This window comes from Dipteris shenzhenensis, chromosome 5, assembly GCF_047967505.1.
Source record: "Dipteris shenzhenensis isolate YYH24624 ecotype China chromosome 5, Dip_SZ_1.0, whole genome shotgun sequence".
Lineage (NCBI taxonomy): Eukaryota > Viridiplantae > Streptophyta > Polypodiopsida > Gleicheniales > Dipteridaceae > Dipteris > Dipteris shenzhenensis.
In genome coordinates, this window is record NC_141600.1 from 37352660 (window position 1) to 37369690 (window position 17031).

General features: G+C 45.5%; 1 protein-coding gene across 2 annotated transcripts in view; it reads left to right on the plus strand.

The window, feature by feature from the left end:
- LOC147901975 (mechanosensitive ion channel protein 1, mitochondrial-like) overlaps nt 1-14143 on the plus strand; it is a 100402-nt gene extending 86259 nt beyond the window's left edge. The window contains exon 10 of one of the 2 annotated variants that reach the window (XM_087375256.1): nt 13380-14143. In XM_087375256.1, coding sequence (XP_087231382.1) covers nt 13380-13514 — 135 coding nt within the window. In that variant the 3' untranslated portion in view covers nt 13515-14143. The remainder of the gene's footprint in view (nt 1-13379) is intronic. The other variant, XM_087375257.1, reaches the window with a different exon arrangement.
- The last annotated feature ends 2888 nt before the right edge of the window (nt 14144-17031 follow it).

Genomic DNA, 17031 nt, shown 5'->3' on the forward strand with positions numbered 1-17031 from the left:
ACACTACAAGAGGCAACCCCTTGAGGGGGGGTTTGTTGGGGTAAGTATGATCAAGGGCTTGCTCTATGGTGCATGTGTGCATCTAGGTGGAGTCACATGTGTGTTTGTGTGTGTTGTAAAGGCACATCAAGTGCTATGATGTGTCTAGTGTGTGACCTAAGTGATGATGTAAGACAAAGGCAATCCCACTGATGTAGGGATTGATTCCCACTGATGTAGGGGCTGATTGCCACTATGTAGGGAAGGTATTACCTTCTCCCCCTTTCTATAAGAGAGGACTTTTCTATAAGAGAGAGTCCTCTCTCTCACAATCATAATAGAGATCTACCATCTTTCTTTCATTGTGCTCTCACACCTCTTACAAGATGCATCTATTCTATCCTACGGGATCCTACAAGTCGCTCTGCCAGTATCAGGGTTCCAGATGCATTCTACGCAGAGGAGGGCCTCACAGAGGTAGTGTTGCAGACTTGGGTATCTCACATGCACAATGGGCTGCTTTTCTTGTCAGATATAGCAGCAGCCCTCTCAGATATTAGTGACTTTTATCACTCAGTTGCTCGGTCTAGGAGAGGTGAGATCCTCAGGCGAGAGATAGGTATCCGCCAGTAGTTGGCTGCTCTTCAGAGGGCAGAGCAGAAGAGGCCTACAAATGCTTTGGTTTAAGAGCGCCTTGTTGCACCAAGGGCTCAGCAGCAGTCATTGTTGGATTAGAGAGGAGAGTATCCCTTTCATGCCAGGGAGTCATTTTGGACCCACATGGGAGGCAGGATCAACAAGCATCTCTTCTCTACTCTTGGCCCTAGACATAGTAGGGAGAGCGTTTCACAGCTTGTTGACTCAGTCAGAGTTTTACAGACACATCGAGATATCGTCTTGCAAGTAGCTACAGATTTCTATGCCTCCTTTCTTACAACAGATTCTGACACTCAGGCCAGTCGAGTTTTTTATTGTTAGCACTTACCTATGTTGGTGACTGGAGATATGATAGTCTCACTTGATGCAACATTCACCAACATATAGAGTTCAGGATTGCTCTCTCTGCCCTTCACAAGGGTAGTGACCTAGTTCAGATGACCTTACACCCTCTTTCTTTATTTCATTTTGGGATCAGATTGGGGATCACATTACCTCAGCCCTGCAGGGCGTTTGGGACTCCAGTGAGATGCCAGACTCACTTACTGAGGGTCTCATTCATCTTATCCCTAAAGGGGGTTGCAGGAATATAGTGTCGCAGTGGAGACCAATCACTTTGTTGGGCACTTTGTACAAAATACTAGTAAAAGCAATCAGCGTATGTCTGCAGCCCTTTCTTCCAGATCTTAAACATGATACGCAGACCGGTTCTGTACATGGCAGGAGTATCTTCGATAATATTTTCTCACTCTGGGAGGCTTCTGAATGGGCCATACATAATGGCCATAGGCTTGCCATTCTACTCCTGGACTTTGAGAAAGCTTATGATAGAGTAGACTGGGGTTTTCTAGAGGGTACCCTCTCTCGTTTTGGATTCATAGATGCATGGATCAGAGGGGTGTCAACTCTCCTAATCAGCCCATAGCCAGGTTCTCATTGGTGGAGTCAGGGGAGATAGATTTCAGATTACCAAATCGGTCTGTTAGGGATGCCTCTTTCTCTTTTTATTTGTGACTGAAGCTATGAGCTACTACCTTAGAGCTCAAGCTGATATTATAGGCCTGAGTCTCCCATTGAGACAGGAGGATGAGCTTTTGGATAGTGAGTTGGCAGATGATACGACTGTTTTTTTGGATGCCACACCACATACACTCACCTCTTTCAGAACAGCGTTGGATTTGTTTTGCACTGCAGCAGGGGCCCATATGAATTGGAACAAATCCAATCGCTTTTGGATTAGTGATGAGGACACTCCAGACTGCGGGATTAACATAGGATTCACTTGGATTCAGAGGGGTGTCTCCATCAGGCACTTAGGATGCCAGGTTGGGGTGGGCATCTCTCTAGCACAACAATTTGCTCCCGTGTTGGAGAGCATTAGGAGGAAACTCATTTTTTGGAGTTCTGCCAGACTTGACCTTGCATCCAGAGTAGTGGTTGTGAACCAAGTATTATTGGCTACTGCCTGGTTCGTTTTCTCTTGTTGGTGCAGATCTAGAGGTTGTATATCTCAGCTCATGAGACCTGTCAGGAACTTTCTTTGGAGTGGGTTAGATGGCACCTCAGTTTTTGTAGCCGGGGTGGCTTGGGAGACCCTCATTCTCCCCACTGGGGAAGGAGGTCTCAATATTATTGATCCGAATTTGCAGTGTATGGCCTTGGTGTGCAAATTTGTAGTGAGAGGACTGATGCTTGGATAGGGGCCTTGGAAGGATTTCTTCCTACGCAACATTCAGTCTTGTACACCTTCTCACGGGGGAGATTGGATGGACAGCTCCAGATAGATTTTTACTTCAGCCCATCTTAGATGTCCCTCTTCCCCTCTCATGGCTTCCATTCTGAAAGCTTGGGGCAGCTTTAGAGACACTCTTCGGAGAGTTATACCCTCCTCTCGCGAAGAAATAGACAAGCAGCCAGTTGTGTGGAATGAATCCATTTTGGATGAGCATGGTAGATCACTGGATGTGTCACATTATATGTAGTGGTCTAGATGGGAGAGGGGACTTGCTTCCACTCTAGGTTCTTGGAAGGCTTTTAGACAGCTTCTTGAAGATCAGAGACTATTATCAGTTGGCCACTTCAGAGAGAGTGAAGTCAGGATGCAGCAGATAGAGGCAGCCATACCAGCAGAGTGTGTAGATACATATGACTTACCGATCACAGAGTCCACTTGGTTGGGAGCCTTTACGGGGATGGGTGTTCCATTACAGGTTATTGCCTTACGGGATGCACATGAGGAGACCCTTGTCTTTGATGTTCAGTCGGGAGGCAAAGTTCTCAGATCTTCAGATGATATTCTTTTGGAGCTTGCCTTTCTGTTTGTTAGGATTGCAGGTTACATGGAGTGGAGCATGGACTCACAGTGGTATCTTAATCCTGATCCCGTTCTTTTGGCACTTGGGTCTTGGAGACTCTGGTTATATGGTGGTTCTTTCGTCAGGTTCTTGCAGTGGGACCCAGGGGAGTGGGAGTGGATTGATGAAGGGCATCGAGACAAGAGCATCCCCTTCTTTCGCTACACAATTAGAAACGCCAGGAGATTAGTAGTAGAGATTGGAGGCTCTCCAGAGCTCCTCATTGGGATAGTTTTCATATTTCTGCAGAGGTGCAAAAAACCTTTTTTAGGAGGCTCTGAAAATCCCTCAGAAATAGAAAGATCACTCTTTTCTTTTGGCTTTCTATGTATGGAGGGATTGCAGTGAATCTGTGGAGATCTAGGTTCGGGGATGACCCTACTTGTCCTCGGTGCCATGCACCAGTTGAGTCAGTTCAGCATTGCCTTTGGGAGTGTAGACAAGCGAGGACGATATGGAAGCGTGTTGCCAGGATTCTTTGCATATTTCATAGAGCACCCTTCTTCATGACTTGGGGATCAGTGGCATGGTTATCTCTTACTGGACCTGAGGTGTTTTTTCGAGGGACAGGACTCAGACTCAATCCTTCATTATACGACGACACTCTGTGGAGTTATGCTCTCTCCAGGATGTTCCTTTCACTCCTTTCAGAGTTACTCATGCCTCGGTAGACACATCTTGGGAGATTCTGGCTAGCATTGCAGCTTGGCATATTTGGAGGGCCAGATGTACGGAGGCGATGGAGGGTTCACGGATTCACCCTTCCCAGTCCATGGCCAATATATGGACTGCTACTATACATAATTGATGGCCATCTAGGCGAGCATGCAGGGATCCTGCAGAGCAGCTACAGTCAAGAGAGATACTTTTTTCAGAGTTTGGAGAGGATCTCCGTTCTTCTCTGAGTCTCTTCAAGGTTGAGGTGGCATCTTCAGCCTTCACCTTGGATTTTTGTTAGCTCTTTTTGAGCTGTTTTTTCTTTCATGCATGTCATGATGTACTTCTGCATTTGAGCTTGCTCTTGCTTCTTTCATGCATGTCATGATGTACTCCTGCATTTGAGCTTGCTCTTGCGGCTTTCATTCATACTTAATGAAGTAATCTTTTTGAAAAAAATAAAATAAAATCATGAGACTCACAAAAAACTGTAGTGCGTCAAGGTGTCTCTAGAACCCCTTTGCTGAGGGAGACAAATGTGCCACGTCATTTGCATACAACAATATCTGGATCAGAGTGGCAGCAAGAGAGCATCCATCCCCCCCTGTGTCTGCATCACTGTCTCAAGCTCGTCTATGTAGAGGCCAAACAGAGTAGGTGATAAAAGACACCCTTGTTTGACCCCAATAGTGCTCATGATCTCGTCTGTTACCTCGACCTTGTTTGGACTCTGCCTGAGACTCTTGCGTAAAGTGTTATGACAGCCCAAATGATATGTTGGCCATAACCCAAATTTTATAGGTGTCGGAGCAGGCGGGCTCTCGGGACCGTATCAAATGCTTTGTGGAAGTCCACAAAGCAACAGCAAACCCTCTGCTTCCATGCTCTTGCCTCCTCGATGATATACCTAAGCGTGAGAAAGTGATCCCTGGTCCCATGATCCCGTTGAAATCCAGCCTGTCCTACTAGTCTAAGTCCTGGACACTCTGCGAATCGGTTGACCTTGGAATCAATCACTGATGCATAAATCTTGGACATGACATGTCTAATCATAATGGTCCTATAGTTCTCCGGACTCATGGGATCTCCCTCTAGAAATCTCCGCCAAAAGTCCTTAGAGTTGTTACTAAACAAAATGTTCAGTAGTTCCTCCTCGTTCCGGTGAACGAAATTTAGTTTCAAACCAGACACCCGCGCATACCATGCTGTATCAAAACCTCTCTGCCATTCGTCAGGATGACTCCAGTGCTAGTCTCGGTAGTCTCCACTGAGGTAGGGCCCAAACTCTGTGGAGAAAAGTCACAGTCTGGAAGAGTGCATCCACCAGGAGAGGTGTCATGGCGAACTCTACGTGTATGATGACAGGGAACTGAAGGCTTACTTCGAATCCTCCTGGATCCTATGATCAGCTGAAAGGTCACTCCCCAAGGTGCTGCATACATGAGAGTGTCAAAAATCCAGCCTTTCATCGGTGGGTCCTGGAAATGCGCCTGAAAGCGCTGTCTCTCTAATCGGGCCAAGGCACCCTTCCCTCGTGTAAGCTTGTAACATGCAACGGTAATCTGATCGTGTAATTCACAGCAAGACCTTATTTACACCTTTAGCGAGGAATTAGCGTTGTACACCATAGAGAGAGAAAGGAGATGAGGGTAGAGAGAGAGTAGAGTCCACAACCAATTGTGTCCCCGTACCCACTAAGGGCCCCCTCCCCCAATCAGGGGAGAATTTTCTTTATACTTGGAGAACTGAGAAGTACAAAGAACACTCTTCGAAAGAGAACGGAACGTGCTTCTGAAGAGCTCACTATGCACACGTAGAGCAAACCCAAAGACTTGAGACCTTGATGCTGTCCACACTGACGATGTAGGATGCTTCTGCAAGGCAAGGGAGAGGCTTGTGCTGTCCACCGGAATGCAGGGTTACTGCGTGAGTGAGAGAGTGAAAGCTAGGAGTGATAGATCCTATAAGGCAGCTGAGAGATGACTGAAATAAAGAGCTGAGAATGAGCTGTGTAAAACTGTAAAAGATAACTGAAAAGAGCTGCTGAAACAGACCCCAAACCTTACTCCGTTTGCTGTCCCGTTTCCCCGTCTATGTGCTGCGGGAATACCCTCCCAGAGGGCTGAACCGATGCCAAAGGCTGATGATGGCCAGAGGGCCATTGGGGGTGAGTGTCAAACTGTTCAGAGGGGGCTGAGGAGGAGCTGTAGGAGGCTGAACTGCTGGGAGAAAGAAAGAACGTTTATTAAAGTCTTCGGAAGACCGATGGGTCTATGAGACTGTGGAAATCCTGATACAACAAGCTGTGGTAGTGGAGCTACTAAACGAGCATCCATACCAATGCAAAATGCAAAAATGCAGAATGGCAGTACTAAGTCCTAAGTACAACATAGTCATGTCCATGGTCGACTAAATATCAATCTCAGCATCATCATCATCAGCGGCAGCAAGATATCAGGATGGATGAGGCAGTGGAGGCATGAAGTCGGCAATAGAGTGCTGTCGCCACTCAGAGGCGCGGTCCTGGCACGTCTCCTGGTGGTAGCTCTGCATCTGACGAGGGCTACTGTGACCCCCGTCGGTCGGGCTCCGACTCTCGAAACAAGGAGGGGATGTTCCTAAGTGTGATTTGTGTGTCGACCCTCTGTCTGAGCTGTCGGGTCACTGGCTCCGGGTCACGATCATGTCGAGGCCTCGTCTCGTGGGGGTCCATGTGATCTAGCTGAAAGAACTTCGTGATAGAGCTTTGAGAGGGATCAACCGAGGAAGAAGTCTGCTCCCGTCTCCGTGCTCGGGGTATCCTCTCGCGGTGTCTAACTGCCTCATGAATGAAACATGCCAAACACCGCTGGTCCGGGTAGGAGAGGAAATGGGCCAAAATCCCATAGCTATCCCTGAAGAGGCAGTGAAAACGCCCTCGGATCTCATAGTAAACAGGACACCTGAAGATGAAATGCTCCTCTGTCTCAACCTCTTGCATGTCACACAGTGTGCATATGCGCCTCTCCCTGGGTAGTCGCTCTGCTCTGTTGCTCTGGATGCGGAGTTTGTGTGAAGAGACCCGGAACTGCCCAAGAGAGACCCTGAGCGAGTGGGGTAGGTGAATCTGCGTGTATCCTGGTGGGTCAATGAAACCCTCCACTGTGATATGTAAGAAGTGATCTCTGTAGAATCTAAGCTTCACTGGGAGTTCACTCGGTCCCAACCAGGTCCGAAATGTGTGTAGCTGTAGTAGATCCTCACGGATAACTTGGTTGACCTCGTGTGATAGGAGGGGAGAGAACGGAGCATCCATGTTGTACTGAAAGGGAGGTAGTCTGTCCATGTGAAGGGCCAGTCGCTCAAACAATCTCTCTGTACGTGCATACCAGCACCTCTGGTCCCCTCTTGGTGCAAGTGCCATAAAAGAGCATAGAGCTTCCCTAACTCGGTATAGGTACGTGATGACCTGAAATGCGGCATCTAGCTGCTGTAAAGGGGGTGACCCAAACTCAGCCTGAATGATCTGATGAGGAATGGATGGCTTACCACAAATCATCTGTGATAACATGAGAACCTGTAGCTGCTCCACACGGACCCACTTTGTATTAGACAAGTCTGCCCCCCAACAAGGGTTGCTGTATATCCCCGCTGGGCGAACCAAGGAGTTAAAAAGAAAACCCTTGGTGCGTGGATCCTGAAAGTGCGAGCAGAAGCATTGCCTCTCTAGTCTGGCCAATGAAGCATACCCTCTGCTCAAGCATGCCTGCATCGCGGGTCTCATAGTGAAGCTGGGTCCGGAAAAGATAACCCCAAGATAAGTGTATGATGAAACTATCTCAACAGGTGACCCCTCAAATGTGAACTACTCCTGACGTGTGATGGCTGGAGATGTCTTGAAGATCATGACCTTGGTTTTACCCAGGTTGACCTTCAAATCATGAGACTCACAAAAGGACTGTAGTGCGTCTAGGTGTCCTTGGAGCCCCTCTGCCGAGGAAGACAAGAGAGCCACCTCATTTGCGTAGAGCAATATCTGGATCAGCGTGCCCGCAAGAGAGCAACCTACACCTCCTTGTGTCTGCATCACTGTCTCAAGCTCGTCAATATAGAGGCCAAACAAGGTAGGCGACAAAGGACACCCTTGTTTGACCCCAATGGTGCTCATGATCTCGTATGTCCATCCAGATCCTGCACGAACTCTACCTAAAACTCTCTCGTAAAGTGCCATGATGGCCCAAATGATCTCCTGGTCATAATCCAAGTCCAACAGGCGCCGTATGAGGCAGGCTCTTAGAACTGTGTCAAATGTCTTGTGAAAATCCACAAAGCAACAATAAACCCTCTGCTTCCGTGCCCTCGCCTCCTCGATGATACATCTGAGCGTGATAATGTGGTCCGTGGTTCCATGATCACGTCGGAATCCGGCCTGTCCTGTTGCTCTTAAGTCCTCGACACTCTGCAAGTCAAGTACTGATGCATAAATCTTGGACATGACATGTCCAATCATAATGGTCCTGTAGTTCTCCAGGCTCATGGGATCCCCTGCCTTGTGGATGGGTGAGATAGTTTTAATGGTCCAAGTGTGTGGAAACCCCAAACAAACAACTTCATTAAAAAGCTTTGCTAAGATCGGGGCTAGGATGTTAATCCCATATGCAATGAACTCCGTGCATAATTCCTCATGATCCTTCGCTCGGTCATTATGAAGTTTCATTACGGCATCCTTTACCCCTCCTCTAGTGAAGAGGGTGTAGGATGTGGGGCGAGGCATGTGTGAGAGATTAGGGACTGGATGATGGGATGTTATAAAGTATGCGTGCATAATCTGAGTGTCAGCGAGTGACGGAGGGGACCGTCCTTCTAGAAATCTCCGCCAGAAGTCCTTAGAGTTGTTACTAAACAAAATGCTCAGTAGCTCCTCCTCATTCCAATGAACGAAGTCTAAATTTTTCCTCCGCACCAGTCTACAGTACTCGCGTAGCGTATCTGGTGCACTCGGAAGACTGTTTTTTGTTTCGAATCTGAGTTGATGGCATAAAGCCTTACACTCATCATCGTAACAACTACTATAAGATACGGTCCCAGGGGGTGGTAGACGGGTGGAGCGGGTGGTGTGGGGGAAAGCGTGAATGGCAGCCTCGTGTAGTGAGCGGGTGACAAGGGCAGCACGATACTCTAAAAAGGGTATGAAGTCAATATTGTAGGAAGTCAGTATGAATGAAGGTGACTCTATGGATGCATACCTGACAAAGGTCAAGGACCTTATGGAACAACTTGCCAATATTGATGAGGTGGTGCCAAATTCTCAGCTTGTCAGTACCACATTGAATGGGCTGCCAGAAACATATTAAGGGTTTGCTACATCCCTTCGATTAGTGGCCATGGGTAATCTAGACCACTACTCTTTTGATCAGCTAGTCACTTTACTTTTGCAGGAAGAGCAAAGTCGTGCTAATAGGTAAGCTACTCTTCCTGATCATGCATTTGCTTCACAGCAGACAGGAAAAGGCAAGGCTTCCAAGCCTGTGGGCAAGCCTAAATATGCGCCTAACAGTGGCAATTCCTCCAATGCATCTAAAAATACAGCAGATAAGTCAAAGAAGAAAAGATGCAAATATTGTTGCAAGCCAGGGCATGAAATTTCAGGATGCAGGAAGTGCATTGCTTCGGAGAAAAAGAAAGCAGGATTGACAATTAATGCCTCACATGCAATTGAATCCCACAAGCCAGCAGATGCCTCACATGCACATGCTCTCCAGGATGATTGGGCATGGGCTGTCCATTGCTCCTTTGATCCCTCCCAAGTTGATGCATTCTTTACTGCTAATGATGCTCAGTCTTAGTATTTTAATAGTGGTGCTTCCAAGCACGTCACATCTTGCAGACAGTTGTTTCATTCCTTAGCTAATGCACCTCGAGGGGGGACTGTGACATGTGCTAATAATGCTTCCTATGCTGTAAAAGGAATTGGAGATGTGCAGCTCACATCCATTTCAAGCCATCTTGTCACTTTGACTAATGTTCTTTCTGTGCCCAGAATTGAAGTCAACTTGATTTCAATCTCAGCAATTGCCACTTCCGGTTTCAGAGTGATTTTGGATGGATACAGATGCCTAGTATATTATCTTTGTGATGACAATGCCATAGTTCTCACTGGCACTTTGAAAAAGGGGCTTTATCACCTTGATGATCACTCAGCTACACTCTCTATTGAAGCATTTGCTATTTCAGATTCACAGCTTGCTGAAACTCATCTTTGGCATGAGAGAATGGGTCATCTCAATTATAGAGCTCTTGCCAAGTTACATTCACAGGGCATAGCAAATGATGTACCTCAAACTCGCACAGTTTCCAAACATGTGTGTGAGGGTTGTCTTTTGGGTAAGATGCATCGGTTTCCTTTTCAAAAGAATTGTCCAAAATTCTCACAAAGGAAATTGCAGCTAGTGCACAGTGATGTATGTGGCCCAATGAGGACAAATGTCATTGGGGGGTACAAATATTTCATGACTCTCATTGATGACTTAACAAGATATTGCTGGGTATATGCTTTAAAAGCCAAATTTGAAGTGTTCTCATGCTTTCAGAGGTGGCTGAATATGGTTGAGAATGAATCAGGATGCAAGCTTGTCACCCTCAACACAGATAGGGGGGAGAGTATATGTCAAAGGAGTTTGATGCATTTTTGTCTTCACGGGGCATTGTTCACTCATGCACTACTCCTTGCACTCCTCAACATAATCTTGTTCCTCAAAGGAAGAACAGGTCCACTATGGAGATGGCCAGATGCATGCTTAAGGCCAAGTCCTTGCCCAATAAATTTTGGCTTAATGCAGTGATGTGTGCCAACTATGTGCTGAATAGATCACCTTCAAGGGCATTGAGGACTGTTACACTTTATGAAGCATGGAAAGGCAGGAAGCCTTCACTTCACACATGAGAGTTTTTGGGTCTCTTGCATATGTTCATGTACCATCTCAGCTGAGACATAAGCTTGATGACAAGGCAATCAAATGCATATTTATTGGTTACAGCCAGGAGAGCAGAGGGTATCGGTTATACTAACCAAATACTGGGAAGATTATTGTTAGTAGAGATGTAATCTTTGCTGAACATTCGGCTTCTCCTCTTGTGGACTGCAAAGCTAAGCCAGAAGTTGACATGTTTGATACCTTTGACTCTTGGTTACCTCTGCTTCCCTCAGAGGGGGACTTTGACCAGAAACATGAGCCCCCTGCAACAAGCAATGATCAGTCAGTACCTCATGCTGATTTGCAGGTTTCTCTTCCAGCACAAAATGATCCCACTATTCTTGATGCAGTGATTGAAGAAAGAGCTGTCAATAGACAGCAAAGGCAAGTTCCCAAACGGCTTCTTGACACATTGAGGGACAACAAACAAGATCAACCTCTTGCTGCCCGGACAAGATCAGGGAATAGACAGATGCATGGTCACTTTCTTGAGTTTTCCCTCCTTGCTACAGCTTGCAATGAAGAGCCTTTGTGCCATAAAGATGCTTTTGACAGCAAAGAGTGGATGGATCCAATGAGAACTGAGCTACAATCTATTGCCAAAAATGACACATGGGAATTAGTAGATCTCCCTCCCGGCAAGCATGCCATTGGTACCCGATGGGTCTACAAGTTAAAAAGGAAATCTGATGGCAGCGTAGATCGACACAAAGCCCGTCTTGTTGCAAAAGGGTATGCCCAACAACAAGGCATTGACTTTGAGGAGACCTTTGCTCCCATTTCCAGGATTACTACTATCAGATGTGTTATTGCCATTGCAGCCCATCACCATATGCAAGTGCACCAGCTTGACATCAAGACTGCCTTTCTTCATGGGGATCTGCAGGAAGAAGTCTATGTGGCACAATCTCCTCGCTTTGAGGTTGGTTCTGAAAACAAGGTATGCCGGTTGAGAAAATCCCTTTATGGTTTGAAGCAGGCACCGAGGGCATGGTATGCCAAAATTCATGCACACTTACTATTTCTTGGTTTTCAGAATAGCCCCACAGAGCCCACTCTTTATGTCCATGGGAGTGGATCTGATTTTTAGTGCTGATTTTATATGTGGATGACATGCTGATCACGGACCCCGATACTCAGCATACTGCAGCTTTTAAGGCTGATTTGCAGCAAGCTTTTGAAATGTCAGACATGGGACAGATGCACTATTATTTGGGCATTCAGTTTGCTCATGTTGAGGAGAGTGTCATGATGTCACAGTCCAATATATTGGACAGCTCCTTGATCGTTTTCAATTTGAGGATTGTAAGCCAATCTCTACTCCAGTGGACCTTGGCTTCAAATTTTCAGCTCATGATGGGAGCCCACCATGTGATATCACTCTTTACCAGCAGGCTGTTGGATGTCTCATTTACCAGACCTGACTTATAGTATGCAGTATCCCAGCTTAGCAGGTTCATGCACATGCCCAATTCACAGCATTGGCAGGTAGTGAAGAGAGTCTTCAGATATCTCAGAGGCACTGAGGATTTAGCCCTCTTCTATGGTGATCAGGGTTCACTTACCATGCATGCTTACACGGATAGTGATTGAGCAGGTTGTTCCGACACCAGAGTGTCACATATCGGCAACTGTTTTTTGCTTGGTAGTTCATGTATCTCTTGGCTCAGCAAGAAGCAACCAACAGTCGCCACATCCGGTTGTGAGGCTGAGTACAGGGCAGCCTTCACCACTATAGTAGAGTGAGTCTGGCTTCGACAGTTATTTACAAATCTTGGTATTCGCCAAACATCCTCTACTATGGTCTACACTGAAAGCCAGAGTGCTTTGGCCATTGTGCGCAATCCAGTGTTTCATGCGCGTACCAAGCATATTGAAGTTCACTATCATTATGTTCGAGAGCGGTTGTCAATAGGAGACATAGAGTTGTCCTACCTTCCCACAAAGGATAACATAGCAAATATGTTTACAAAGGCACTTTCTCGTCCCAAGTTTGAAGTCTTCCGACAGGCTTTACACTTGGTTCCCTTTGTTACATGATCTGACATACCTTATCCATACCATGGAGAGGGGGTTTGTAGGCCATCTTCTCCTGGTTGTAGTGATGCCCTATGGGCCCTGGTATGTGCCGTGTAGGCATAGTTATAGGCACTTTAGTGTTTTAGTGCCTTTTATTCCACATAGGACATTTAGAAGGTATGAAGTGCATCCAGTTGTTGTTGGAGACCCTCTGTTGAGGAAGAGAGTAAGACCACGACATCTGCGTACAAGAGAATTTGGAGCAAGGATCCAGCTAAAGAGCAACGAGACCCTCCTTGGGTTCCAATAAGGGTCTCAAGCTCGTCTATGTAGAGGCCGAACAAGGTTGGTGATAATGGACAACCTTGTTTGACCCCAATGGTCCTCGTGATCTCCTCTGTCCACCGTGCACCTATCCGAACCCTACCCAAGTCTACCCAGGTGATGTTTTGATCATATCCCAGCTCCTACAGGTTGGCGCTGTGTCAAAAGCCTTGTGGAAATCCAGAAAGCAGAAATAGATCCTTTGTCTCCGTGCCCTCGCCTCCTCCATGATCCCCCTGAGTGTAAGTATATGATCCATGGTCCTGTGATCTATCTGGAAGCCCGCGTGTCCCACGGCTCGGAGTCCCTGAAGCTCTACGACCAGGCTAACCTTTATGGAGAGAGAGAGAGAGAGAGAGAGAGAGAGAGAGAGCACTGGATAAATTATGGATTCTTATATCTTATGTTTTGGTATCTTTGGTATATTTTGTGCCAGGAGACTGTTGCTTTCTTCAAAGTACAGCAAGAAATTCTGGTGAAAGCAGCTCATATAATTAGTAGCACTGGGGCTTCACTTAAAACGGAGAATACACGAGCAGTTCGGCATGATGCAGAGGTGGCACGTGCATGATTCAAACAGATACATAAGAATAAGGACACCAAGGGTGCAACGTGTCTAGTGGAAAAGGCTGGAAAATTCAAAAGAGTTCCGCAACTTTCGAGTTTAAAAGGATAGTTGGTGTGATGTATAGGTAAAAAGGTGCAGTTCTTACTAGAGCATTTTTAAAGCACTCCTTATCAGCTTTTGAAGATGTCAATTTTCAATCATTGTTCATCTTGATTTGTATCCTTAGTTCCCAAAGGCATATCACTTTGGACAAAGAGTAGAAGATTACATTTTCCGCGTGATTTGTGGAAACCGAACTGCCAACCAGTGTGTAACCTTATCCTCAGAAATATTCAAAAGATCTCAGCTAGGTGGCTCCAATGCTACTTTTTTCACCTCTCAAGTATGTCATTGATTTCCACAATCTAAGGGATACAAAGAATAAGGAAAGTTTATTGCCCGTATAACTAGGCTTCTGGCTTTGTAATTGTAAATGACCGGCAACGAATCTCTAACACAATGTTCATAGTATACCACTGCACCAGTCTCCTATGATGAGCCCTCCATTCAAGGCAGGTGGAACGCACAAGAATATGCTTTGAAATTCAAGGAAAGCATGAGACGTTAGGACAGGAACAAGAGCTAGGATGTGCAAGATGTGCTGATGTTCTTATAGCAAACATGGAGAAGAGCTCCCTGATGAAAATCGCACAGTAGATCCAATGCTGGCTTCAGGTGAAAGAGAGAATAGAGAGAGTATTTTTATACTCTCATTTTTAATTGTAATATGGGGTTAGGAGCGCTTTTTCATTCTAATGTTTTTTTATTGATTGAGTCTAGGTTTGGATGGGTTTTAACACTGGTCTAGGGTCACCAAAGGTCTTAGATTTTAGGGTTTAACATGTTGATATCCCTTTATACTTTCACGTTAGTTTGAGAGAGCTTCACGTTTTACTTGCTCCACGCATCGTTCTCCATCTCCGTTACTTAGATTTGGTCTCAGAGCCATGCTGTGACCTTGCGTTGTGCTTCCCAGTCCATTCCAAGTTTGGGAGAGGAGCTTTGTCGCGAGGAACCTTCACCTTAGTCGACTTGTTTACTTGTAGTCATCACCTTCAGCTTGCAGTTCGCAGGTAGGCAGTCCTAGTTGACATGTTTATCTGTAGCCATCACCTTTAGCTTGCAAGTTTGCAGGTACTGACGTGCAAAGGTTTACTCCAAGAGTGCGTGCAAAGGAGCACTAGAAGAATTTCCCTACTGCAAGGTGACCTGTTCTGGTGCATTTTCAAGGCAGTTCTGCTGTTTTTGGGGCAGATTACACGTATTTCAATCCGAAATTGTTGCACAGGTTGCTATTCAGCGTCTGTTTTGAAGGCAACTGCAACTACTTTTCTGGGGGTGGTTTTGCTAGTGCTCTTGCTATTTCTCGACTTCTGTAGCAGTTAGGGTTCCGGGATGGGCTGCTTACAGCCTCTTGAAGTACAGGTGTTTGTCAAGCACTTTAGCTAAGGGTTGTTTTGGAAGGCTCTCTGCTGTTTTCTGGGGCCGTGTTACTATTCAGAGATGGCTAGGGCAGCTGCCTGCTAGGCAACCTATAGCAGGCTGTTTCAGAACAGCCTGCACACATTTCAAGGTTTTGCAGCTAGGGTTTCTGACCTGGCTGATGTGCAAAAGATACCTCTGTTAGTTGCAGTCATTTGGATGCCTTATAAGCTGTTTTTGTTCAAGGTTTTCGGAGCAGTTTTTGATCATACATAGGAGCTATCTACCTTCTGTCAAAACAAAGGTAAAAAGCCTTGCCTTTGCTGAGACTTTCGAACTTCATCCGACAATGGTTTATCTCCCATATTTGATGCAGATCACACGGAATTTTGATGTCCAAATTGGAGGATCATAAATGTATTTTTCGGATTGTTCAAACAATCCACTCTTTTCAGCTGGAAAAGCTATTAGGACTTGACATACATATGCTCCCCTCTTTTGAGTTGTGCAAACAATGAAGTGTGCACAAAGAACCTAGCATCCCAAAAACTTACAAGATTCATTTTTCAAAACATACTGAACTTTGAGATCTCATTGTGTGTAGACAATTATGCTTTGAAAAAGTTAGTGAGGTTTGAGGAGATGGAAAGACGTGTCTTTTAGGAAATCACATGCAACAAATGGTGATGTGACGAAGGAGGGACGGAGAGCTCAAAAAGTGACAAAACTTCAAAATCTAGAACTGAGTGAGAGTAGGGAGGAGTAGGGGAAGGTTAGGGGCAACAAGAAGAGGTGAGGGGTTGAGGATAGAAAGGCATGGGCAACAGGAGACGTTGCTGAGAAGAGAAGTCTTCATGCCCCACATCGTTGCATCGTCATAAGTTTCTACATTCTTCACACTTGGAGAAGATGCTGAGAAGAGGAGAGCCCCACATCGTTGCATCTCCCATTATTTTCTTACATTCTTAACACTTGGAGTGCTAGTGTTTTAGATTTGGGAGAGAGCATTTTGTATTGTTGGTGCATATGAAGACTAAAAAAGAAAAGCTGAAAAATAATGAAAATCATATGTGCATGAGTGAGCACAATGACTATACAACGGAAGTACGATGAGTACAACTTAGATCTTGTACATTAACCTTTGCCCTTTGAAGTTGTAAATCGTCCTTCGTGTTTGGGAACAAAAACCAAAAACTAGATTGAAGGGAAGGTGAAAGTTGTTCTTTTCTTCCCTTCCTTATCTAGAGTATTTATAATCTTCCATTCAAAACTAGAAAGAACCAATAATAGTGCATCTAGAACTTGTTCACAATTAGGGGGATTTCTCAACATAGCTCCATGAGTTAAAATAATTCAAGGCTTTTATTCCTTCATCAACCTTTTTGTCCATGGCTTAAAGTTATAATTGATATAATGATAAGGGTGTCGGAGTGTCAATGTGTACATATTATCAAGTCAACTTATTAAAGAGCCTCGCAGGGCAAAAGGGTATAATCTAGCAAAGTCACTATCAAAGCACTTCGGCTTGATGTCAAACCACTTCAGAGGTTGTCTATATACCCTTCGCACACTATCTCCAAAAGAAAATCATGAGGTATGAAAGCGTGAGGGGTGCCATCAAAGCCAAAGGTAGAAATTCTTTTTGCATTGAGGTGACGTTGCCATCCTATTTGATAGATGGGAAACAATTCTTAAGTCAGAATATCATGGAAGTCTTCCTTTCAACGCAGTGGCTCGTAGAGCTTTTGCTAGAGGACAATGTACGGGGGATGATTGCTAGCCATATAGCTTGAAACATGTGGTTGGCATGATGTAGCTTAGTAAAGAAGGGTCCGCAAGCTTGACTTGCAACCACACGTATCAGCATCTAGCACATCAGGATGTATCCTTTGCAAGCTATCTAGGAGCATGGTACAGATGTTCTAGGATGATTGTTGAACGGTGGAGCATTTGTAAGGCTTGGCCTACAAGCATCTTCTATATTTTCACAAATCTAGATATCTGTTGGTTGTATACCCGTCCCTCGAGCTATTTGCACCTCTCCTAGGGTACTCTAGCC